Source organism: Chroicocephalus ridibundus, chromosome 22 (genome assembly GCF_963924245.1).
Source record: "Chroicocephalus ridibundus chromosome 22, bChrRid1.1, whole genome shotgun sequence".
NCBI classification, from domain to species: domain Eukaryota; kingdom Metazoa; phylum Chordata; class Aves; order Charadriiformes; family Laridae; genus Chroicocephalus; species Chroicocephalus ridibundus.
In genome coordinates, this window is record NC_086305.1 from 6,623,208 (window position 1) to 6,645,048 (window position 21,841).

The window sequence follows — 21,841 nt, forward strand, 5'->3', positions numbered from 1 at the left end:
CTGAAATAAACTCCGAGGTGGACTTCTTGCACTCATAGCTAGTTCCCGAAAGCTCTGCTACATCACAGGAGTCAGGGGAATGGGGACTTGCCCAATGCTCCAATACTGAGCCACCACCAAAGAAGAATCAAGAACTAGATCAAGCAACAGTGGAAGCACATATTGAAAAGGGCTTTCTCTAGAGAGCACAAAATGCACGTCACAAAATGCCCACGAGCTGACCAGGTCACAACTAACACCTGCAGGAAGGGAAAAAAACCCCAAGCGCTCTTCCAACGCCAGTCCTAAGAGCAATCCTCACTATCTGTTTAGCAATTTGAACACCCATTCCAGAAGTGCCCTCCTCAGCTTTAGGATACCCCAACCCTCAGTTCCACCCGCCACCAAAGTGCCTTAATCAAGGGCAGGACATTGAAGAATGAACACTCCCATCAGAGACCAGATCAGGAGCCGCAGACCCAGTATCACTCTATTACCAGATGGAAAATACCAGTACTTAAAAAACAGCCCTGGAACTGTGACCATTTTCAGTCTCACTTCTACTTTTTAATAACCTAAAACAATAAATCTAGTGAACTGTGTGGTGGAAGGGAACCTTAAGGAAGAAAATAAGTGAGATTGATTTGCTAACTCTTTTAAGAGAGAGAGAGACAAGCACTGACTCTCTGTGGGTGACTGCCAGCAAAGACAGCAAGTAGGTGTATTTATAGCAGCATTTATAGAATAGCTTACTGAGGACAGAAAGGCAGAAGCAGCAGGCTGTTGCTTTGCAAGCTGGTACAAAGCTTGACTTTCAACTTGTAGTTACATTCCACAGAAGTCTAGGAAGTTTAGCAGTGCTGCCTTACTGGTTACATACAGAAAGACGCTTACCAGAAAGGTTGGGATTAAGGCTGCTGTAATCAAAACAGAGAGCTCTTTTTGTTGTGACAGGTTAATAAAAATGCAAGAACACAGTAACATTTCAATGAATGCATTACATGCAGCCTCAGTAAGAAGCAGGGTGCGCTTCTGTCCCTCTGCTGAACCCAACAAGAGACAGGTGCTACGGGCTGCAACAGACTCACACATTCAATGAGAGGCCCAGGCAAGGGACTACTGAAAAAACCCTTTATTGCACCAAGGCCGCCGCCACGCTCCTCTCCATCCATGCCCTGTGCCTGGCCAGGCAGGAGCCAGCCGGCTGTGAGGCTCCGTCACCCGAAGGAGAGCGGCAGAAGCCAGGGCTCAGCGCAGCCGCCGGGCCTCGCGCTCCGACTCCAGCAGGGTGAGGACGTCGCCTTCGCGCACCGGCCCCTTCACATTGCGGATGATGGAGCGGCTGGTGTCATCCATGAACTCCACACGCACCTGTGGGGCGAGATGGTGTCAGCCCGGCCCAGCTGTTGTTCCAAATCCGGGTTCTTTTATCCCGGTGTGCACGAAGCCAATATACACACAAAAGCGAGATATTTGTTTATCTCATTTCTGTGCAGAGAATGGTGCTGGGTGGTTCATCCACAAGGCTCATGCCCCTCAGGCTGGCACGCAGTAAGCATTTATACCTTTTAAGTAACAGTTAATCAACAGTTATCAGTATTTCCTAGTTCCACACTTAGCCGTCCAACCTGCTCTAGCTGACCCTGCTTTGACAGGGGTCTGGAACCTTCAAAGGTCCCTTCCAACCCCTGCCATTCTGTGACTACCAGCGGTTATTACTATGCCTCGTCCCTACTTAAAGCCGCAGCATCCTCTCTTTTCACTCCACACGCTCCGTGAGGAGGCGGCTTTTGTTAGCAGGGGGCTCTTCCTACCCGAGGGCGGGCGTTTTACTGTGTCAATTAGGACAGCTCGCTCACAGTTCAAATAACTTCGTCTACGGCCTTATTAGCAGTTCCATTCCCCTTGAGCTTACCTTGGTATTTCCATATTTTGACGGCATTCCCCCTGTTCGTTCTCCAGGGCCCCACCTCGCTAACTAATGACAGCGCTTAATCGTACCCTTCGCTTCTGGTACTCCCCCAACATGGCGGCCCCCGCCCGCCCGCCCCGCTCACCTGCGTGCACTGTCCCTGCGAGCCGGTCCGGCCGAGCACTTTAGTCACCTGCAGGGACAGAGAAGGGGATTAGCGCGGTCCTGGTCCCGGTGTCCCCCCACCCCGGGCCCGCTGTCCCCCCCGGTCCCTACCCTGGCCAGCTTGATGGGCTGCACGCGGCTGGTGTCCATGGCGGCCACAGGGAGAAAGGGGCGGGGCTTCCCCTCCCCGTCTTACACAGCGCCAAATCTCGCGAGAACCAGCCCGCGGGCCCCTCCCACCCTCGGCCCCGTATAGTCCCAAATCTCGCGAGAACCACCCCGCTCCCGGCATCCCCCGCGGCGCGCGCGTCCCTGCCCTTCACAGTAGCCAAGATGGCGACGGCCACTCGCCTTATCCAGCGCTTCCGCAACTTCTTAGCGGGGGTAAGGGTGGTCCTGGTCCCGGTTCTGGCCCCGGTCCACAGCTCCGCCGGGCCTACAGGGTGGTGCGCGCCTCCCGCGGGCCGCTGCCCGGCGCCGGCGGCTCCGTAGAGCCGCCGGCGCCGGGCAGCGGCCCGCGGGAGGCGCGCAGCGCCCGGCATCGCCTGAGACGCTCTCGCCTTCCCTTGTAGCGGGACCTCCAGGCCAAGCTGGCGCTGCGCTACGACGAGATCTCCAAGAGGTAGCGGTGGGGCTGACAGGGCTGAGGGGTTTTGTCTCGCTGGCCGCCACTGAAGTTCTTGGAACCGTTCTTTGTCTAGAACCCAGCCGCCGCCTCGGCTCCCGGTGGGTCCCAGCCATAAGTTCGCCAACAACTATTACTGTAGCCGGGACGGGCGGCGAGAGTCTCTCCCGCCTATCGTGGTCGCGACAGCGCAGAAGACCATCGCTGCGGGGGCTCAAGCTGGCAGGTAGGTCTGAGCTGCAACTGTTTGACCTGAGTGGGTTGGAGCCTTGTGGGCTAAGTGCAAGGTCCTGTTCATGGGTCGAGGCAATCCCAAGTGCAAATCTAGGTTAGGCAGAGAATGGCAGGAGAGCAGCCCTGAGGAGAAGGACTTGGTGGGTGAGGAGCTCAACGCACCCTGGCAACGTGTGCTGGCAGCCCAGAACCCCCCCGCAGCCTGGGCTGCATCCCCAGCAGCGTGGGCAGCAGGGCGAGGGGGGGATTCTGCCCCTCTGCTCCGCTCGGGGGAGACCCCCCTGCAGTGCTGCCTCCAGCGCTGGGGCACCGACAGCAGAAGGACATGGAGCTGTTGGAGCGGGGCCAGAGGAGGCCCCGGAGATGCTGGGAGGGCTGGAGCCCCTCTGCTGGGAGGACAGGCTGAGAGAGCTGGGGGGGTTCAGCCTGGAGAAGAGGAGGCTCCGGGGAGACATTATACCAACCTTTCAGTACTTAAAGGAGGTTTATAAGAAAGATGGGAATAAACTTTTTACAAGGGCCTGTTGTGATAAGACAAAGGGTAATGGCTTTAAACTAAAAGAGGGAAAAATCAAACTAGATATAAGGAAGAAATTGTTTGCTGTGAGGGTGGTGAGCCCCTGGCCCAGGTTGCCCAGAGGGGTGGTAGATGCCCTATCCCTGGAGGGGTTCAAGGCTGGGTTGGCTGGGGCTCTGAGCAACCTCATCTAGTTGAAGATGTGCCTGCTCATAGCACAGGGGTTGGGACTAGATGACCTTTAAAGGTCCTTTCCATCCCAAACTATTCTATGATTCTGTGGTTTGGCATTGTTAGACTAACGGTTGGACTTGATGATCTTAAACATCTTTTACAACCTAAATGATTCTGTGACTGTAATAAAAGCTGTACTCCTGATTAAATCAGGGTCTGGTTTTCATGGTGTTTACTCAAGGAGCTCCTCTCTCTACCGCAGTTCAGGCTCTGCAGTGACAACGGCTGAGAAAAAACCGGTAACACCAGGACCAGTACTTAAGAAGTGGGAAATTTCAAAAGACCAGCCCTATTTGTGAGAAATAAACATGACGAGGCTGGATGTGCAGGTCAGAGTTTGTTATACAGCAGCACTCTGATGGGGAGGCTTGTGGCGGATTTTGCTACAGCGATGTGGTGTGGAACTTGTCCTAGTGCTGCTGATGCATAACTAATAAATATATTTAAAGCTGTGACTATTCCCCACACCACCCTTTTGTCTGTTCTACTTGAATTACGCGTATTACTACTCTTGAATGTTGTTTGGGTGTAAGGTTTTCTTGAAAGAGTAGCAACTGGGGCAATCCCAAGCACAGACCCAGGCTGGGCAGAGAATGGCTGGAGAGCAGCCCTGAGGAGAAGGACTTGGGGGTGTCGGTGGGGGAGAAGCTCCACACCCCTGGCACCGTGCGCTGGCAGCCCAGAAACCCCCCGCAGCCTGGGCTGCATCCCCAGCAGCGTGGGCAGCAGGGTGAGGGGGGGATTCTGCCCCTCTGCTCCGCTCGGGGGAGACCCCCCTGCAGTGCTGCCTCCAGCGCTGGGGCACCGACAGCAGAAGGACACGGAGCTGTTGGAGCGGGGCCGGAGGAGGCCCCGGAGATGCTGGGAGGGCTGGAGCCCCTCTGCTGGGAGGACAGGCTGAGAGAGCTGGGGGGGTTCAGCCTGGAGAAGAGAAGGCTCCGCGGAGACCTTCCAGCCCCTTCCAGTCCCTAAAGGGGCTCCAGGAAAGCTGGGGAGGGACTCTGGAGCAGGGAGGGGAGCCACGGGACGAGGGGGAAGGGTTTGAAACTGGAAGAGGGGGGATTTAGGTGAGATGTGAGGCAGAAATTGTTTGCTGTGAGGGGGGTGAGCCCCTGGCCCAGGTTGCCCAGAGAAGCTGTGGCTGCCCCATCCCTGGAGGGGTTCAAGGCCAGGTTGGCCGGGGCTTGGAGCAACCTGGGCTGGTGGGAGGTGTCCCTGCCCAGGGCAGGGGGTGCCACTGGGTGGGCTTTAAGGTCCTTCCAACCCAAACCAGCCTGTGATCCTATGAATAGAACATGGCACGTGTTTGAAGTTCACAGTGTGTCTGTGAGCCATGGTCTGATCCTACTTCAGGGTGAGACCCAGGAACACGCCTGAGGCCCCGCCCCGGGTGAAGCCCACCCCACCCAACGGGCCCCGGTGCTCGGAGTTCGGAGGGAGGCGGTGGTTCGCTGGCTGTCCCCGGCCCTGCTGCAGGGACGCTTTCTCGGTGACAGCGAGTGTCCGGGGCTGAGGCCGCGCTGGTCGCTTCTCCGCGTGGTGCTGGAGAGCGCAGCCGTTCCCCGGCGCGGGGGCTGCAGCCCTACCGCCTGCCTCCGGGCCCGGCGGGGTGCCGGGACGGCCGGGACCCGCTGCCAGCCCGGGTGAGGGGGGGGGGGGGGCGGGGCCTCTCCAAGGGCACGCGCCCGCGCCCCGCCCCCCGAGCATCCCATTGGTGGGCGTCGTGCCTGTGCGCATGCGCCCCACCAGCGCGCGGCCCGCTTTATAGGAGCGCGGCGGCAGCGGGTGCCGCGATCCTCGCTGGCGCCATGGCGCGGCTCCTCCCGCCGTTCCCGCTCTTCTCGCTCCTGCTCTTCCTGCTCCTGCCGGTGCCGCTCCCGGTGCTGCCGCTCCCGTCGCCCCCGCCGGAGAACGGTGAGTGGGGGGCGGGGCCGTGGGGCGCGCCTATTGGCTCCCCGCGCACGCCCTTGGCTCCCATTGGCGGGTGCCCCTCCCGCCCCGCGCGCGCGCTCCCCTCGGGGTGGGGGGGAGGGGGGCGCGGACCCCCCCTCACCCCTCCCGCCCCGCAGCCGCCGGGTCCCGCTGCCCCCCGGGCCGCTTCCAGTGCCACCCCGGCGCCTTCTGCTTCCCCGCGGAGTGGCGCTGCGACGGGCACCCCGACTGCGAGGACGAGGAGGACGAGCGGGGCTGCGGGACGGCGACACCGGACGGAGCCTGGGTGACCCCGCCGCGGAGCTCGGGGGTGCCGCCCGCCGGCGGCGCAGGTAGGGGGGAGCGGGGGGTGAGCGGCGAACCGGGCTAAAGCCTTTCGCCTCTGTGGCTTTTAGCCTCCCCGTGGCAGCCGCGCTCACCGCGACTCGCTGTGGGCAGGGGGAGCGCTGCGGGGTCAGCCCCCGCCTTCAGCCCCCTCCCGCGGCTCCCTCGGAAGCGCCTGCGGAGCGGTTTCCTTCAGGAACGCGCCATTCCGGCTGCTTCCTTCCAGCGAGCCAGCGCCGCTGGAGCCTCTGTCCGCCCCTCCGACCCCTGGGGATCGGAGAAGCTGTCGGGGAAGGACGGGGCAAGCGCGGGCAGGCCCGGAGCCGCAGGCGCCGGTACCTGCTGGGGGTGCGTCTGCGTCCCCAGCGCTGCGGGTGTCCGCTTCCCCCCTCCGGGATGCTCCGGAGCGTCCTCCCCCACAGACCCGTTGGCGGCGTGAGGTGCCCGAAAGCTCGGTTCCAGCTTCCCTTCCCCCGGGGCTTCTGTCGGGGTCTGGAGCGGCGTGTCTGCGGAGGGCAGCGTTTGGGTTTGGTGCCTGCCCCCGGTCAGTCGGTAGCTGGGGAGATGAGCTGCCTTTTGCTCGTACCTGGGGCTTCCCCATGCCACGAGGGAGAGGTTTGGATGCTGCAGCTGGGAAACTTCCCAGCTTTCCCTGTTACGCATTTCCAGCAGGACGTTTTTTCCTCTTTGGGCTTATCAGAGCAGCGGCAGATAAGGCTTTGCTTGAATTGAAAAGGGCCGGTTGGCATTCTTGAGGCGAACTGGGGACTCGGCCAGGTTTGGACTGGAGACTGCTTTGAATGCCGGCCGTGAGGTGAGTTGGAAGCCTGATGGATTTCTTGCTCTCTCACCGCAGAGGCTTCAGCTACGCCTGTGCCTGGAGGCGCCGTGCCATCGAGGAGCCAAGACCGCTTGTGGATCTTGATTGTTGCAAGTACGTGAGACTCGGTGCTGCACATGGTCGTGCTCCTGGCTTAGCCTATAAATTGAGTATCCTGATGGAGTTAATTTCAGGCCTGTATCAGTAGCTGCTGTCGCTAGGCTGGGAGGGCTAAGGGAGGCTTACACTGCAGCTCAATCATTCCTCTCACCCGGACACACTATATCCTTGGAACGGCTATTTCATGCGAACTGGCACTAACTCCCTTCCTCTCTCGGTCCCTTATCCTGGAGGGAAGCTGCTGATCTCTGGCTGTTGGCTAACGCTGCTGCACGGCAGAGCCCAGTACTGACGTCCAGAGCAGGCGCAGTGAGTGGTCCCCTGCTTGTGCGCTCTTCTCTCTCTAGTGCTCCTGAGCGTCCTGGTAGCTGTGGGCTCTATTGCTGTGTGGGGCCTGTCCAAAGCAAAAGGCAGATCTGACATCTTCAGTCTCGAAAGAGCCTCCAGGGAACAGCTGATGCCTGATAAGAGCCAGACAGGCTCATTTCCCTGACAGGTAAGTTTCTTGCACCCCTGTATGCGCTCCGTATGCACGAGGGAGAAATGCCCGCGCGCCCTGCCTTTCCAGCGTCTAGAGCTTTCTCCTCTGGGGGTGGCTTTTCCCAGCTGTTCCTGCTGCTGGGCAGCCACGTGCTCGGGTTATCAACCTGCCCTGAAGCAGCAGAATGCTCCCCGTACCTTCCTTCCTCACAACCAGGCATGAAGGGCTCTCGCTTGACTGCAGGGACAGTTGCACAGCCCGATCTGAGAAGATGCTGGCTTCTTTGCATAGTGAAGTGCTTGTCTCTGTCCTTCCTCTGCTGCCAAAGACGTTGAGCGCTCACGCTAAGATGCTAATCTTCTGCTGTGGGTTGTTTTCCTCCACTGGGCACAAACTGAAATCAAACCAGATTTTTTGCCCAAAGGACTGTCAATAACCAGGTGTTTTTCTGTTCTTGTAACAGGGGTCTTTACCATAAGGTGATAAGATGGGACTAACCTGGTCTCCTTCCTGCTCACCCCAGAGGCCGACTGAATTGGATATAAACTCTCAAATCTAGGTTTTTACACTGGAATAATAAGAGGACACTCCCTTTGGAAATGGGCTTTAGACTGTGGGTCTGCTCTGGCACTGGAAATAGCGCAGGACCTTCCCTGGTGCTGCGAAATCACCCCCCACAAAGGCGGTAGAAATTCCTGGGTTGTTAATGCCGAATCTCGCCAGTGGGGCCTTGGACCCAGAGGTTTTATTCTCCATGAAATGACGGGCGCTAGATGCTCTTCAACTGTTTTCTTCCACTTACAGCCAAAAGACTTTTTTTCCACCTGCCCCACGCTTCCCCCTGGATTTTGTCAGGGAATAGGGGCTTTCTCCTCCATTTTCTCACTGACTCCACGCAGTCCACGCGTATCAGACTCCACGTTTGCTGTTTTGCTGTTTTGAGGCTGCTCAATCCAATGTACAGGAAGCTTTTACCGACAGGTCAGCCACAGGCTTGAAAGTTGAAAAGCTTCCTGTCCGCTCTGGCTTTGCTGCCACCTGAAGTCACCGTGGGGCCAGCAGCTTCTCCCGGCACGCTCCCTTCCGGCAAGGATCTCTGCCCTTGGCAGAACGGCACTTTCCATCCCGGTGCAGAACTCGGGATGTTGCTTTTCTAACACCGTTAAAGGTGTCTTAAAACTGTTTTGACATGAGTGGTGTCCCTCAAGGGTCCATACTGGGACCAGTGCTATTAAATATCTCCATCGGTGGCGCGTATAGTGGGATTGAGCGCGCCCTCAGCAAGTTTGTGGATGAGGCCAAGCTGAGCGGTGGGGTTGATTCACTTCAGGAAGGGGATGCCATCCAGAGGGAACCTCCGGCTGGAGGAGTGGGCCCGTGGGAACCCCGTGAAGTTCAATAAGGTCGAGTGCAGGGTCCTGCACCTGGGCTTAGGGCAATCCCTGGAGAAGAGAAGCCTCGGGGGAGACCTTATTGTGTCTTTTCAATATATAAAGGAGCCTTGTAAGAAAGCTGGAGAGGGGCTTTTTACCAAGGCCTGTAGTGGCAGGACAAGGGGCGATGGTTTGAAACTGGAAGAGGGGGGATTGAGATGAGATGTGAGGCAGAAATTGTTTGGTGTGAGGGGGGTGAGCCCCTGGCCCAGGTTGCCCAGAGAAGCTGTGGCTGCCCCATCCCTGGAGGGGTTCAAGGCCAGGTTGGCCGGGGCTTGGAGCAACCTGGGCTGGTGGGAGGTGTCCCTGCCCAGGGCAGGGGGCCTAGAACTGGATGATCTTTAAAGGTCTCTTTCCACACAAACCATTCTACGATTCTATGAGGTTTTGAGGTTTTGAGTGTTTGGTGCCTTTTTTTTTTTTTTTTTTTTTTTTTTTTCTTCTCTTTCAGCTCGAAATAACTCCTGTCTTGGATCAAACGTTGTCTGTGTGTTATGGCATGTATGGCTCTTTCCAACCGGCTCAGTGCTGTACGCTTTTCAGAAGAACTGGCAGTGGGAGGAGGAGATTACTGACCGGTGCCTCTAGTTCATGTTGACCCCGTACTCCTTGCACGAGCGTTCACTAAGTGCACAAAAGCCGGAAAGCCTCTGCCTTGGCTGCTGATCTCTGTGCCTTAAAGGTGAGCGCTTGGCTTGCCACGCAGACCTGGGTCATCGGCCTTAGAGCAGGAATCTTCCAGTCCTGGACAGTGTGTGAGTGAGTGTGCTGCTCCACCCCATGGGAGAACCTTCTGTATGCGGTACGGAGGGAGTGCCGAGTGACGGAGTGCCGAGTGACGGAGTGCCGAGTGACGGAGTGCCGGTTTTAGTACCAAGAGCTCATTTGCGGGGGTGCACGCAGCCTTGCTTCTCTTGCCACGGGGACACCAACAGCTACGTCGGTGAACGGCACAGGAGAATAAAGCGCTTGAAACTCATGAGTTCTGGATTTTTTTTATTCTTCTTGGATCTGTGCATTTGCCTGGATTCTGTCGTTGGGAGGCTGGGGGCCGCAGCCCTTGTGGGTTGTCACGTCCTGGGAAAGAGGGACTGGTGGTGGCTGGGCTGGCGTGGGCGGATAGGGAAAGCTGCTGTGCCTGCCTGGGACTGAAGTGACTCCGGCACACGCCAGCTGTAACGGTGAAATACAGGGAGCAGAGTGAATGGAGAGGGTGGAGATGAGAGGAACAGCTGGCGCTGGCGCCAGGGGTGCTACCGCGGAAGAGACGACAAGCAGAAAAAGCTTTGCCAAGAATAAGGTGAAAAAGCTCAAGACCGTGCGAGGTTGTTCCTTCTTCGTTAGGGCAAGGGGGAGGAACGGGGTGCCCAGCGCGCGGGGAGGTGCTGCAGCAATCCCAGCGGGACGGGGCTGATGGCGGCGCTGGCACTGCCAGGGCCGTGTGGCGGAGGTCACCCGTCACCAGCCGGTCCCACAGCGTCCTTGGCTCGCGCTGCCTACCTGGGACGTGCTGTTCCGCCCCTTGCTCTGTGCGACGGGGAGCGAGGCAGGTGGGTGAACGCTGCAGCCGCAGCCTCTTCCCACCGCAAGATCCTGCAGGTTTTGCACGGTCATGCAAGATCCTGCAGGTTTTGCTTGCTGATCCCCGAGCTGAGCGTTTCAGGGTTGAAAGAAACACGGAATCTTCAGAGTTGGAAGGGACCTCTAGAGATCATCTAGTCCCACTCCCCTGCTAGAGCAGGATTGCCTAAAGCACATCCCTCAGGGCTGCATCCAGGCGGGTCTTGAAAATCTCCAGAGAAGGGGACTCCACAACCTCCCTGGGCAGCCTGTTCCAGGGCTCTGTCACCCTCACTGTAAAGAAGTTTTTCCGTGTATTTGATCGGAACTTCCTATGTTCTAGCTTGTGCCCATTGCCCCTTGTCCTGTCACTGGGAACCATTGAAAAGAGCCTGTCTCCGTCCTCCTTAAACCCACCCTTTAGATACTTGTAAACATTAATCAGGTCCCCCCTCAACCTTCTCTTCTCCAGGCTAAAGAGTCCCAGCTCTCTCAGCCTTTCCTCATAAGGGAGATGCTCCAGTCCCATAATCATCTTGGTTGCCCTACGCTGGACTCTCTCCAGTAGTTCCCTGTCCCTCTTGAACTGGGGAGCCCAAAACTGGACGCAGTACTCCAGTTGTGGCCTCACCAGTGCAGAGTAGAGGGGGAGAATGACCTCCCTCGACCTACTGGCCACAGTCTTTCCTATGCAGCCCAGGATGCCATTGGCCTTCTTGGCGACAAGGGCACATTGCTGGCTCATGGATAATTTGCTGTCTACCAGGACCCCCAGGTCCTTCTCCTCAGAGCTGCTTCCCAGCATGTCCGCCCCTAACCTATACTGGTGTTTGGCATTCTTCCTTCCCAGGTGCAGGACCCTACACTTGCTTTTGTTGAACCTCCTGAGGTTCTTCTCTGCCCAGCTCTCCAGCCTGTCCAGGTCACGCTGGATGGCAGCACGGCCCTCTGGAGTGTCGGCCACCGCTCCCAGCTTGGTATCATCAGCAAACTTGCTGAGGATACACTCTGTCCCCTCATCTAGGTCATTAACGAATATATTGAACAAAATTGGACCAAGTATTGACCCCTGGGGGACACCACTGGTTACAGGCCTCCAACTGGACTCTGTGCCGCTGATCACAACCCTCTGAGTTCTGTCACTCAGCCAGCTCTCGATCCACCTCACTGTCACCTCGTCTAGCCCATACTTCCTCAGCTTCCTAATGAGGATGTTATGGGAGACAGTGTCAAAAGCCTTGCGAAGGTCAAGGTAGATGACATCTACGGCTCTCCCCTCGTCCAGCCAACCCGTTATAACATCATAGAAAGCTATCAGATTGGTCAGGCATGATCTGCCCTTGGTAAATCCATGCTGACCACTTCCAATGACTTCCTGTTCCTCCACGTGTTTGGAGACGACATCCAGAATGAGTCGCTCCATTACCTTCCCAGGGACAGAGGTGAGACTAACCGGCCTGTAGTTCCCTGGCTCCTCCTTCTTGCCTTTTTTGAAGATTGGAGTGATGTTTTTATGGATCTTGTGCCAAAACTTGGGGCTGTGTTTGTGACAGCAATTTCCCTTCCTCTGTCCGGTGCCGGCAGCACTTTTGTTCTCCTAATCCCCAGGCTCAGAGACTTCGATTGTAGTGGAGCCTGAGCTGCTTTTCCGCCCGGGAGCAGCTTTGTGCTCCAGGTCTCTGTGTTTAATTAGATCAGTTCATGGAAATCGACGTGACGTTTTACCTGCTGAGGTCGGGTTGTGTCCCTGGGTGAGATATCAAAGATCGGCCCGTTTAATTTTGTTTCCCCTTTTACTTGCAAATCCAAAGGATTATTTCCTCCTCTTAGTCCCAGTGGTTCAGGGGAATTTTTACTGCAGACTTGCACGTCTCCGGTATCCCGTTCCGTGTCCCTGCCCCTGCCCGCGGGGGTAACGGGGCTGAAGGCGGGGGTGACGGGCAGGGGGCACAGGGCAGCGCTGCAGGAGCGACCCGGCATGCTGGGGACCCGTTCGGGCCCTGTGCAGAGGGTGAGGCGGCTCCTTCACCTCTTCCCCTGTAAATCTGCGCTCTGGGGCTTTGAGGGATGAGCCGGGCGATAACAAGCGTTTCCCTTCTCTGGGCGATGACAGCTGATGGAGCAGGGGCATTAGCGCGCGCGTGCTTAACGACTGACTGGTGCCAAGAGCAGCATCTGTTGTGGGGGTACAAAGCTGGTACAAATCCTGCGTGTCTGCACCTTTCTGTGCCTTTCGGGGCACAGGGTTCAACCAAGGCAAGTTCATCCTTTCTTTTCGACTTGCTGCCGTGGATGCCCGCCTTGGAAACAGGCTGGCGGGCGACAAACACAAACAGCTAATAAGAACAGAATGAGGAGAAAGAGAAGTGGAGAGCTGGAAATAGTTCCTTACATAAAGGGCTAGTGCTTCAATCTCATTATTGTCTTAAGGAGCGGACACTTAGCTGCCTCCGACTCCTACAATGCAAAAACGCAATCTGATCAGCAATCGGCTTTGGGAAGCCGGCAGGTGCCACGTGGCACCACGACATGGCCAGTGCCCCTCGGGCAGCAGCTCGCCACCGCTCCTCTGAGCCGACAGCGCTTGTCCCAGTCAGCCTGCGCCCGCTGGGAGCGTCCCCGTGAAGCCCCAGCTGCCGTCCCGCAGCACGTACCAGGAATCGCTGCTTCGGAGGGTCAGGCGCCATGAGGCAGCTGGGGACAAGGCGTGCGAGTCTCTCGGCCAGCCTGAAGATCGGGGATCGCCGGGACCGCTGCCGGACACCGGAGGAAGAGGAAGTCCACATCCCATTCGCGCAGGACAGCCTGGTAAAGCCATGGAGCTCCATGCAGAATGTGACGGACGGAAACCAGGAGAAAAGCAAGACTCCCATCCGAAGGAGCAGATACTTGCTCAACATTAATGTCGGTGGCAAATTGTTCCAGATAGCTATCAAGGTCGCGGCCCGGTATCCCATCACCAGGCTTGGGAAGCTGGCCCTTTATACTGACCCCATGAAGAAGCTGCAGCTCTGCGATGACTACTCAGTGCAGAAGAACGAGTACTTCTTTGACCGCGATCCTTCCATTTTCCACTACATTTTCCACTTCTACCGCAGCGGGGTCCTGTGGATAATGGACGAGATGTGCCCCAGTAACTTTGTGGAGGAAATCGAGTACTGGGGAATCCATATGAAATACTCCCAACGCTGCTGCCGGATCCTGTTTGAGGAAAAGCAAGATGAACTCAGTGAGTACCTGAAAATACAGCGGGAGCTGGAGGCAGAACTGGAGCCCCTGGACTCAACACAGCAGTTCGAGGGCAAATTTCTGGGCCGGTTTCGGAAGATGATCTGGAACCTCATTGAGAACCCGTACTCGTCCGTCCCAGCCAAGATCATTGCTGTCATGTCGAGCTTCTTTGTGCTTATCTCCATTGTGGGCATGACGCTGAGCACGGTGGAAGAGATGAAACAAAAGACAGGGAAGATGTGGATGGAGCAGCTGGAGATGATCTGCGCCATCTTCTTCACCTCCGAATACCTCATGCGGCTTATATCCTCCTCCAGCTTCAGGAACTTTTTGCGGGCAGCGTTTAATGCTGTAGACCTGGTCGCCATCCTGCCCTTCTACATCCAGATCCTCTTTGAAAATCTGGATGAAGCAGACACGCTTTACCATGAGGAACTGCACAAGGTGGAGAACGTGAGCAAGCTGGGCAAAGTCCTCAAGCTCATCAAGCTCATGAGGATCTTCCGCATCCTCAAGCTGGCTCGCCACTCCACCGGCCTCCGGGCCTTTGGCTTCACCATGCGCCAGTGCTACCAGCAGGTTTGCTGCCTCCTCCTCTTCATCGCCATGGGGGTCTTCACCTTCTCCGCTCTCATGCACTCGGTGGAACATGATGTCCCAGGCACCAACTTCACCAGTATCCCCTACGCCTGGTGGTGGGCAGCGGTAAGGTGGGAGCACCTTCTTCCAGAGAAGGGTGCGGGGGGGCTGCGCGCGGAGGAGGCTGCCCTGGTGCTTAAGGGATTCGCCGCTGCCGGGGGCCAGGAGGCAGAAAAGAGCCCAGTCTTCCCACCAGCTCAGTGACGGTGGGAAACCCAGAGCCCTGCACACTCTGAGAAAAGGAATCGGAGCTTTGGACTAAGCTCAGAGGCTCAAAAGCTGGTGCTGGGGTGGGAAGGTGGGACAGAGGTGGCGGCCTGGGAACCTCCCGGCCTAGGTTAGTGACAAGGGGGGGTGTAACAGCCCGGGCTTTACCTGCCGTGGGACGCAGGTGTTGGGTGGATGTGTTTCAGACCTCCTGGGCATGGGGACAGCCACCGGGGACAGCCTGAGGCTTGCGCGGCTTTGCAGCCCGGCTGGGCTTGCGCGGTGCGAGGGGGGGGGTCAGAGCTTGTGGGGCTGAGCCTGGGGCCCCAGGGCTGCATGGGGGAGCCAAGGAAACGCGGTCACGTCGCGCCTCAGCCCGTGTCCTGAGAGAGGACGCAGGCCGGGGGGTGCTGCAGCCCTTGTTTGCTGCCCTCCTCATGCCAGGAGCCGGCAGCTCTGCTGAGCCGAGCGCTATAATAAACCTGGGATTATCCCCGAGGATGAGGTCGCTAAAGCACTTGAGAGCCAGGGGTTACGAGGGCATTTTGATTTACGGATGAAATGATCCCGCAGATCACTTCTGCTTTTATAATCCCCCTCGGCCAGCGCTGGCTGCCTGCTTCAAATTCATCCCGCCTCGAGGAAGTGCAAAATCACTTAGCAAAATCACCAGATTTGAGTATTTAAGCGTCACAGGCTGATCCTCTCCACGCAAAGCCCAAACCTCTCTGCCTCAGCTCTCGCCCTGTCCCCCGCAGTCCTGCTCCCCGTCATCCCAACGCGGTTCCTCCGGGTGCGTTCCCGGGCAGTGCTTCTTTCCCTTGGAGGGAGGGTCCGGGAAGCTTCGTTCCCTGTGGGACCGGGCATCTTACGGCCAGGAAGCACCGGAGCCACCACTCCGTGGGGGCAGGAAGCTCCAGCAGACAGTCTGGCTGCTGGGAAAGTTCGGGTTGGTGACGTCCAGCTGCTTTTGAAGAGACACACGCGAAGGAGAGGAGGGAGCAGGGCAGCTTGGCTCTGGGCTCTGCTGCTGGGGCCTCATCCAACCCTTTCCTTGACCTCCCCAAGGGACAGCCAGCCCGGCTGCAGCCACGGTGCAGGGCCCTTCTCAGGTGACACCCAGCTCCCACGCGGGGACAGAGGGTGGTGGGTCCCAGCACCGGCAGGCAGGGTCTGCTGAGCTTGTTCACGTGGGATTTTCTCCTTTCCCTTCCTCGCCCAGGTCAGCCTCTCCACTGTGGGCTACGGAGACACTGTGCCCGACACGTTGCTGGGCAGGGTGGTGGCATTTGGCTGCATCTCCTTCGGCATCATCCTCAATGGCATGCCCATCTCCATCCTCTACAACAAGTTTTCTGACTACTATGCCAAGCTGAAGGCCCATGAGAACGAGACCAGCCAGTCGCTCAAGCTGGCCAGGAGGATCCGCCTGAAGGAGCGGGTGGTGCGGAAGCTGTCGGAGTGCTGCAGAGCTGACCCCCGCTCTCACCGCTGACCGCCGGCCCTGCACCGCCCGGACCCCCCTCCGCCGTGACACGTCCCGCCCTGCAGCCTGGCCGTCCCTCCAGCAGGTCCGGTCCCCTGGGGCAGCAAGCAGCGGGTCACAGCGGCGTCTGGGGGGGGCTGCTGTTGTTGTGCAGGTGCCAGTGTCAGCTGGGGCTGTCTCGGAGGGGTGAAACGTGCCTGTGACTGTGTCGTGACCCTCCTCGACGCCGCGTGCTGGAGCCTCCTGTCCCACAGAGCGGTCGGGGACTCATGGAGTCACAGAATCGTAGGGTTGGAAGGGACCTCTGGAGATCATCTAGTCCAACCCCCTGGAAGGACCAGCGGAAGAGCTCGCTGTACGGCCGGGGAGGGATGTCTGTACGGCACAGAAAAGGCTGCAGCCGGGCATCCTTCCGGTCAAACCCACTTCGCTTCCCACCGCCCTGGGAGCCTGGGCTCCGGTCCTGACTCGGGATGCTGCCGTGATGGGAGCCATGAGCAGCCGCGGGAGCTGCGGGGGTGCGGAGCCGGAGCATCCCCAGAAACAGGCATTTAATAAACCAGGCCAAAAGCATTCATCGTCTTGGGTTATTGCCCAGCCGCTTTGTGCCATTCGATAAACTGCTTGTAATTCGGGGGCGAGGAGGGGACGTTTCCTGGGGCTCACAACCGCCTCTCCTGCCCATCAGTGGGAGGGGGGGGGACTCTCGTGGGACGCAGGTGAGACACGTGGGTTTGGGGACGAGGTGCCTGGCCCAGGGTGTGTTGGGAGAGGAGCTGGGATGGCCACATGTGCCTGGGGACACGCTGGTTGGCTCTGCCCTGCGTTCACACCCCGGTGACAGTGGGGGACACATCTGCAGGGCACAGAGGAAGGATTTTTGCCTCCGGTGTGGGACCCGTATCTAGTCAATGGGCTCCCGCTCCCTGGGGGGGATTCACCCTTCCCCAGGGTGGGATGGGGGGAGGGACCACAGGCCGTGGCGGGGAAGGGCCAACAGCTGGGGGTGCTGGGTTTGGCCGAGCAGTGGAAGGAAACTGGTGCCCACCAGGCCAGGGTGGGATTTGGTCACCTGCAAGCTGGGCTTGGAGACGAGGAGCTGCTGGGGGAGTGTGTGGGGGGGTGTCCTGGTGTCAGCCTGGGACAGCCGTTAAGCTGCTGCTGTCGCAGACGCTTGGAAAGAGGCTTTGAGGGACAGCAGGGACGGCCTCTGGCAGGGACGGCCACGCTCCTGCAGGGTCCTGGAGCGCAGGGGACAGGAATCTGTGCCAGTGAGTGTGAGACGGGGATCCCTGCCCTCACCCCCCAGCACCGACACCCGCTCCCTGGTACCCGCGTCGACACCCGCCCTCTGAACCGACCTGACCCTGGCAGGTTGGTCAGCTCTGCTTCCCACCCCATTTCTCTTCCCCAAGGAACGTCCCCGGCACAGCCTCCTCCGGCCGTCTTCACCCAGAGCCGGCCTTCCCCGCCACCCGCCCGCCCCGGCAGCGTCCCCTCTGTGCACCTCGACATCCCCCGACCCCATCACTGCATCCTCCCCTCTGCCCCCATCACCTGCTCGGGGATCCTCACGCACCTTTCGGGCTGGCTGATGGATCCTGATGGTTTGGCTTCCAAGGAACGGGGCTCGGCAACCCGCCACGCTGCGGCTGCGGCTCCATCTCTCTGCTTGCACCCCCCCCGGCCATACCCAGCCTCGGCCCGTCCCCCACCCCAGCAGCGCTCCCACAAGCAGCCCCTCGGAGACCGGCGTGTTTAATACTTCCACTGAATTCCTTTTACAAGTCACAACAACGCAGAAATGTACAGACATTTACAGGCCACTGTACAGACGGTTTCTGTCATATATTAGTGCTCTTGCTATTTACATATAGTACAGCCTGCGGGAAGCCTCTGCACGGGCGAGGACACCCGCGCTCCCACGCAGGGCGCCCGGCTCGGAGCCATCGTCCCGGGGCCGCTGAGTCGCACGGGCTCATTCCGGTCGATTCGCTCAGAGCTCGGCCCTGAGCCGTCCCGGGCACTACCAGGAGTGACGCCACCCGGGGCAGAGCTGGGCACCCCTTGCTTTCCTCACCCTGCTCTCTTTCGGGGAGTTTTGTGGGACAGAGACCCCCCCGCAGAGATGCTCCGGAGGGAGCAGGAGCTGCCTGCGCTGCAGCGGCATTTCCACCTTCCTTCTCTGCCCGCCTCAGTGGCAGCCGCAGCTCCCGGCCACCATGTCATCGTACTGCTTGAGGACCACGTTCTCATCGTCGTCGAAGTAGAGGAGGTTGATGGAGTAGAGCTTGTCGGGGACGCAGCAGGGGCTGCTGACGCCCTCGCTCAGCTTGAGGGCGTTGATGATGGACTGCACGGTGGCGTGGTTCGTCGGCCGCATGTTCTCGCCCAGTGGGAAGGGGCAGGAGCCCTTGCAGTGGTAGGCGTTGTACCCCCGGGGCGAGATGATCCAGCCGGACCAGCCGATCTCCTCAAAGTCCACGGACAAGGGGTGCCTCTGGCAGGGCTGCAGCCGGTCCAGCGAGCGGGGGCTGCGCGGCCTGGTCAGCCTGGGCACCGCCAGCTTTGCAGGGAGAACGGGAGCCTGGGGCTGTAAATCTGCCAGAAATGAGGACCCGAGGCCATTAGCCATTGCAGGAGTCTGGGAGGAGGGAGAACGTGGCGTATTCCGTCCCCCCCCCAAACCCCGGCCATCCCTCCTTTCCCCGCAGGTTTTGTCTGCAGCCGCCTGGTGCAGCGAGACCTTCGGTCACAGCCTGTCACCAGCCCAGGCAGAGCCACCGGGAGGTGACAACCCCACAGCCCCATGGCCGCACCTCATCGGGGCAAGCAAAATCCAGATTTACACCTGGGAGCCTGCACCCCCGCACAGACTGAGCCGGAAGGGAGACGGCCTCTCCCTCTGGCCGCAGAAGGAGCTTCGGATTTGAAGGAGCCCGCGTGCGCGGAGCACCCCAGGGGCGAGGGGACGGCAGCACCTCAGGAGCCGTGCCGGGGCCGACAGGACCCACCTGGGAAGCCGGCCATGGGCAGGGACGCTCCCCGGCGCCCGTCGTCCGTGAACAGGACCAACATGGGCTTCTTGCTCTCGTGGTGGTCCCCACCGGACGCGAACTGCAGCGGGGGGGGGTCGAGCGGGCTCCCGCCCAGGCCCTGCACTGTCACCAGCAAACCCTGGTTGCTGCTTTCGTCTTCCATCCAGTCGCGAACCTGGGGACCCAAACCGGTGTCACTGCGGGGGGACAGGCACAGCGCCGGTGTCCCCACACAGCAGTGCCAGGCCAGCAGAGCCGGTGCCCTGGCAGCAGCGTGGTGGCGTGAACCAGGACCCCCCCACAGCCGCGCTGCGTCCCCCCAGCCCCGGGCGAAGGGGCCGTGCTGCTCCGGCGCTGTGGCACAGGGGACACCGCGGCAGGAGCCAGCACCGGCGCTACCTGCGGAGCAGTGGGACCGGTCTGGGGCAGGACGGAGCTGCCACCGGGACTCCTGGCAGGGCTCTCACCCCCCTCCCAAAGGCTGTATCCCCCCCAGCCCCGCTGCCGCAGAGGGTCTGGAGAGCAAATTGCATTGGAGCCCCAAAGGCTGCTGGGGTTAAAATGGGTTAAAAAAAAAAAAAGCTCCATCACGCAAACCCCCTCGGTGCCACCCGGATGGGGAGAAGCACTCACCGCCTGCGTGATGGCAAAGACCTCCCAGCCCGAGCCCTGCAGCGGGACCAGCCTGGCTGCCAGCAGCTTCTTCCCGCCGGGCGCCTCCGGCTCGCTCTTCTCCAGCACTTGGTAGACGCTGACCTGGGGAAGGCAGCAAAGGACGGTTACCACCAGCGGGTCCTGCCAGCGGGGAGAGACCTGGGACACGGGTACCGGGGGGGAAAAAAAGGCAGGAGGTGGGGGAATTGGCAGCTTGGATTTGTCACAGCCCGCGGGTGCCCCGGCTGGAGCACGCAGAAGCCTCCATGGTTTAACCATCATGTTTTGTGCGAGGCAGCGACACGTCGGTCGTGTGAAGCTCACGGAGCTGGGCCATGCTCCCGCTGCAGGCGAGTGACTGCAGCACGCCAGTGGCATCCCGAGGCGCAGGCTGGGGATGTGCCCCAGCCCCATCCCTGCCTCCATCCCCATCCTCATCCTCATCCCAATCCCCATCCCGCTCCCCATCCTGTCCCCGTCCCGTCCCCCCTCCTCACCTGACAGAAGTGGTGCCTTTTGGGCCCGTTGGTGGCCCTCGGCCAGAGGCGGAAGAGATGCAGCTCTGCCGTCAGGATCTTCTCATTCTTGGCCACGCTGGAGAGGATGAAGAGGAACCGCATCTTCTCCCCGTGAGCTGCAGGGAAGGACAGTTGGGAAGTGGGGCCAAACCAGAGGTGTCACCTCTGCCGGCGGTGCCTGGCCCTTTCCCGCAGCCCCGTCCCCAGCACCGTGGGGAACCCCCGTCCTTACTTTTATCCAAGAAGCTGCGGACCGTGTTGCCCTCCAGGATGTCGGGGTTCTTGGTGACACCATCCGCGTTGGCGACGGTGTTGAATAGATCCACCATGTACTGGGGCGGCTGCTTGACGTGAGCCGGGGCGGGCGGAGGGTCTTCCATACCAAAGACCTCCAGGAGCCTCTTCAGCGCCTCAGCCCGCCGGCTCGCTGCGCTGTCCGGGCTCGGGCACACCGGCTTGGCCAGGGCCAGCAGCAGCAGGACAGTCCCCAGCATGGCTCTGCTGCCCCTGTCCCAGTTCCACTCCCCCCTGCCTCCCCGGTGCTGCATTTATAACTCACTGGAAAGATGGATTGGAGTCAAATATGCACATGAGCAATCAGGAGGGTAAAGAGAGCTAATTGCCATGCTAACAAGGTGCGAAGCTGGGCTCCTGGGCACCCTGCACCAATTAGCCCCAGTACACAAGCGGGAGGGGAGGAGGGCTCACCCCGGTGCTCCTGGGGCCAGCGGGAGACATGGGGGTCTGGGGCCGCGCAGCCCCTCGCGAGGTCGTGGCTGGGCTGCGTTTGCTCTCCGTGGGAGACTAACCGGCTTTTAATGATGGCACTAATGGGACAAACAGGAGGACCTTTGTGTGGAGGAATGCAGCCCCTCCAGAGCCCAGTGGGCTGGACGAGTGTCCCCTTCCCGACGAGTGCCCCCTTCCCGACGAGTGCCCCCTAACCCACCGAGTGTCCCCTTCCCACCGAGTGTCCCCTTCCCGACGAGTGCCCCCTAACCCACCAAGTGTCCCCTTCCCACCGAGTGTCCCCTTCCCGACGAGTGCCCCCTTCCCGACGAGTGCCCCCTAACCCACCGAGTGTCCCCTTCCCACCGAGTGTCCCCTTCCCGACGAGTACCCCCTAACCCACCGAGTGTCCCCTAACCCACTGAGTGCCCCCTTCCCACCGCTCTCCTGCTGCAGCAGCTCCCGCTTCCCCGCGCCGCTGCGTGAGCGAGAAGCATCGACAGGGGCTCGGTGTCACCCCACTGTCCCCATCCCACGTCCCTGTCAAGTGCGCAGGGTGGGTGCCCGGGGACCCATCACGCAGCAGGGGTGGCCCAGGCTGTGCACCACCCCCCCCCCCCCCAACGTCCCCACGGCGATGCCCGCACGAAGGAGCCCGGTGAGCCGAGACCGGGGGGCAGAGCCGGTTTCCAGCAGAGAACCGGCGGCTCTGGGGGGGTGCAGCCTCCTCCGCAGCGCTCCTGGGCTGGGGCGGTGACACAGCAGCAGGAGGAACCAAACCAAAATGAAGCTTTGCCTTTTCAAAAAATAGCCAATTGGCTTCCCAGGGATTAAATGGCCTTTGCTGCTAATTCCTGAATAGGAATGAAATATCACGAGAACCCTAAGCACGCCAGACGACGGGAGAAAAGCCAATTCTTTTGCTCTTATTCCCCAGTCACAGAGAAACCCGGTCGGTGAAGGTGACCGTGTTGACACAGTGCACTTGGACTCTTTGCATTTG

The 21,841-nt window shown here is 59.7% G+C and overlaps 5 protein-coding genes across 7 annotated transcripts; 3 read left to right on the forward strand and 2 right to left on the reverse strand.

Annotated features, from left to right (window-relative positions):
* Positions 1-1,096: 1,096 nt before the first annotated feature.
* On the reverse strand, positions 1,097-2,285 carry RPS28 (ribosomal protein S28). The gene is made up of 3 exons (XM_063358323.1): positions 2,168-2,285; positions 2,037-2,084; positions 1,097-1,350 (listed from the first exon to the last, which is right to left on the reverse strand). The coding sequence occupies exons 1-3, from the start codon at positions 2,204-2,206 to the stop codon at positions 1,228-1,230; spliced, it is 210 nt and encodes a 69-aa protein (XP_063214393.1). The 5' UTR covers positions 2,207-2,285; the 3' UTR covers positions 1,097-1,227.
* Positions 2,286-2,330: 45 nt separating this feature from the next.
* Positions 2,331-4,136, forward strand: NDUFA7 (NADH:ubiquinone oxidoreductase subunit A7). The gene is made up of 4 exons (XM_063358324.1): positions 2,331-2,440; positions 2,629-2,678; positions 2,758-2,907; positions 3,869-4,136. Exons 1-4 carry the CDS (start codon positions 2,390-2,392, stop codon positions 3,963-3,965), a joined length of 348 nt encoding a protein of 115 aa, XP_063214394.1. The 5' UTR covers positions 2,331-2,389; the 3' UTR covers positions 3,966-4,136.
* A 972-nt stretch (positions 4,137-5,108) lies between these two features.
* CD320 (CD320 molecule) lies at positions 5,109-9,755 on the forward strand. Of its 3 annotated transcripts, XR_010073973.1 has the most exons (6): positions 5,116-5,580; positions 5,736-5,930; positions 6,779-6,856; positions 7,210-7,358; positions 7,807-8,324; positions 9,228-9,755. XR_010073973.1 is itself a non-coding variant. In XM_063358313.1 (5 exons), the coding sequence occupies exons 1-4, from the start codon at positions 5,475-5,477 to the stop codon at positions 7,353-7,355; spliced, it is 525 nt and encodes a 174-aa protein (XP_063214383.1). In that variant the 5' UTR covers positions 5,109-5,474; the 3' UTR covers positions 7,356-7,358; positions 9,228-9,755. The 3 variants fall into 3 exon arrangements, 2 of the variants coding, with proteins under 2 accessions (XP_063214383.1, XP_063214382.1); XM_063358313.1 differs by lacking the exon at positions 7,807-8,324 and having other exon boundaries at positions 5,109-5,580; XM_063358312.1 differs by lacking the exon at positions 9,228-9,755 and having other exon boundaries at positions 7,807-9,221.
* A 1,911-nt stretch (positions 9,756-11,666) lies between these two features.
* On the forward strand, positions 11,667-16,309 carry LOC134526342 (potassium voltage-gated channel subfamily V member 2-like). The gene is made up of 2 exons (XM_063358128.1): positions 11,667-14,272; positions 15,636-16,309. Exons 1-2 carry the CDS (start codon positions 13,022-13,024, stop codon positions 15,906-15,908), a joined length of 1,524 nt encoding a protein of 507 aa, XP_063214198.1. The 5' UTR covers positions 11,667-13,021; the 3' UTR covers positions 15,909-16,309.
* A 1,605-nt stretch (positions 16,310-17,914) lies between these two features.
* On the reverse strand, positions 17,915-20,657 carry LOC134526391 (bone morphogenetic protein 2-like). Its single transcript, XM_063358225.1, has 5 exons — positions 20,342-20,657; positions 20,089-20,225; positions 19,571-19,693; positions 18,914-19,112; positions 17,915-18,500 (listed from the first exon to the last, which is right to left on the reverse strand). The coding sequence occupies exons 1-5, from the start codon at positions 20,655-20,657 to the stop codon at positions 18,094-18,096; spliced, it is 1,182 nt and encodes a 393-aa protein (XP_063214295.1). The 3' UTR covers positions 17,915-18,093.
* Between the last annotated feature and the right edge of the window lie 1,184 nt (positions 20,658-21,841).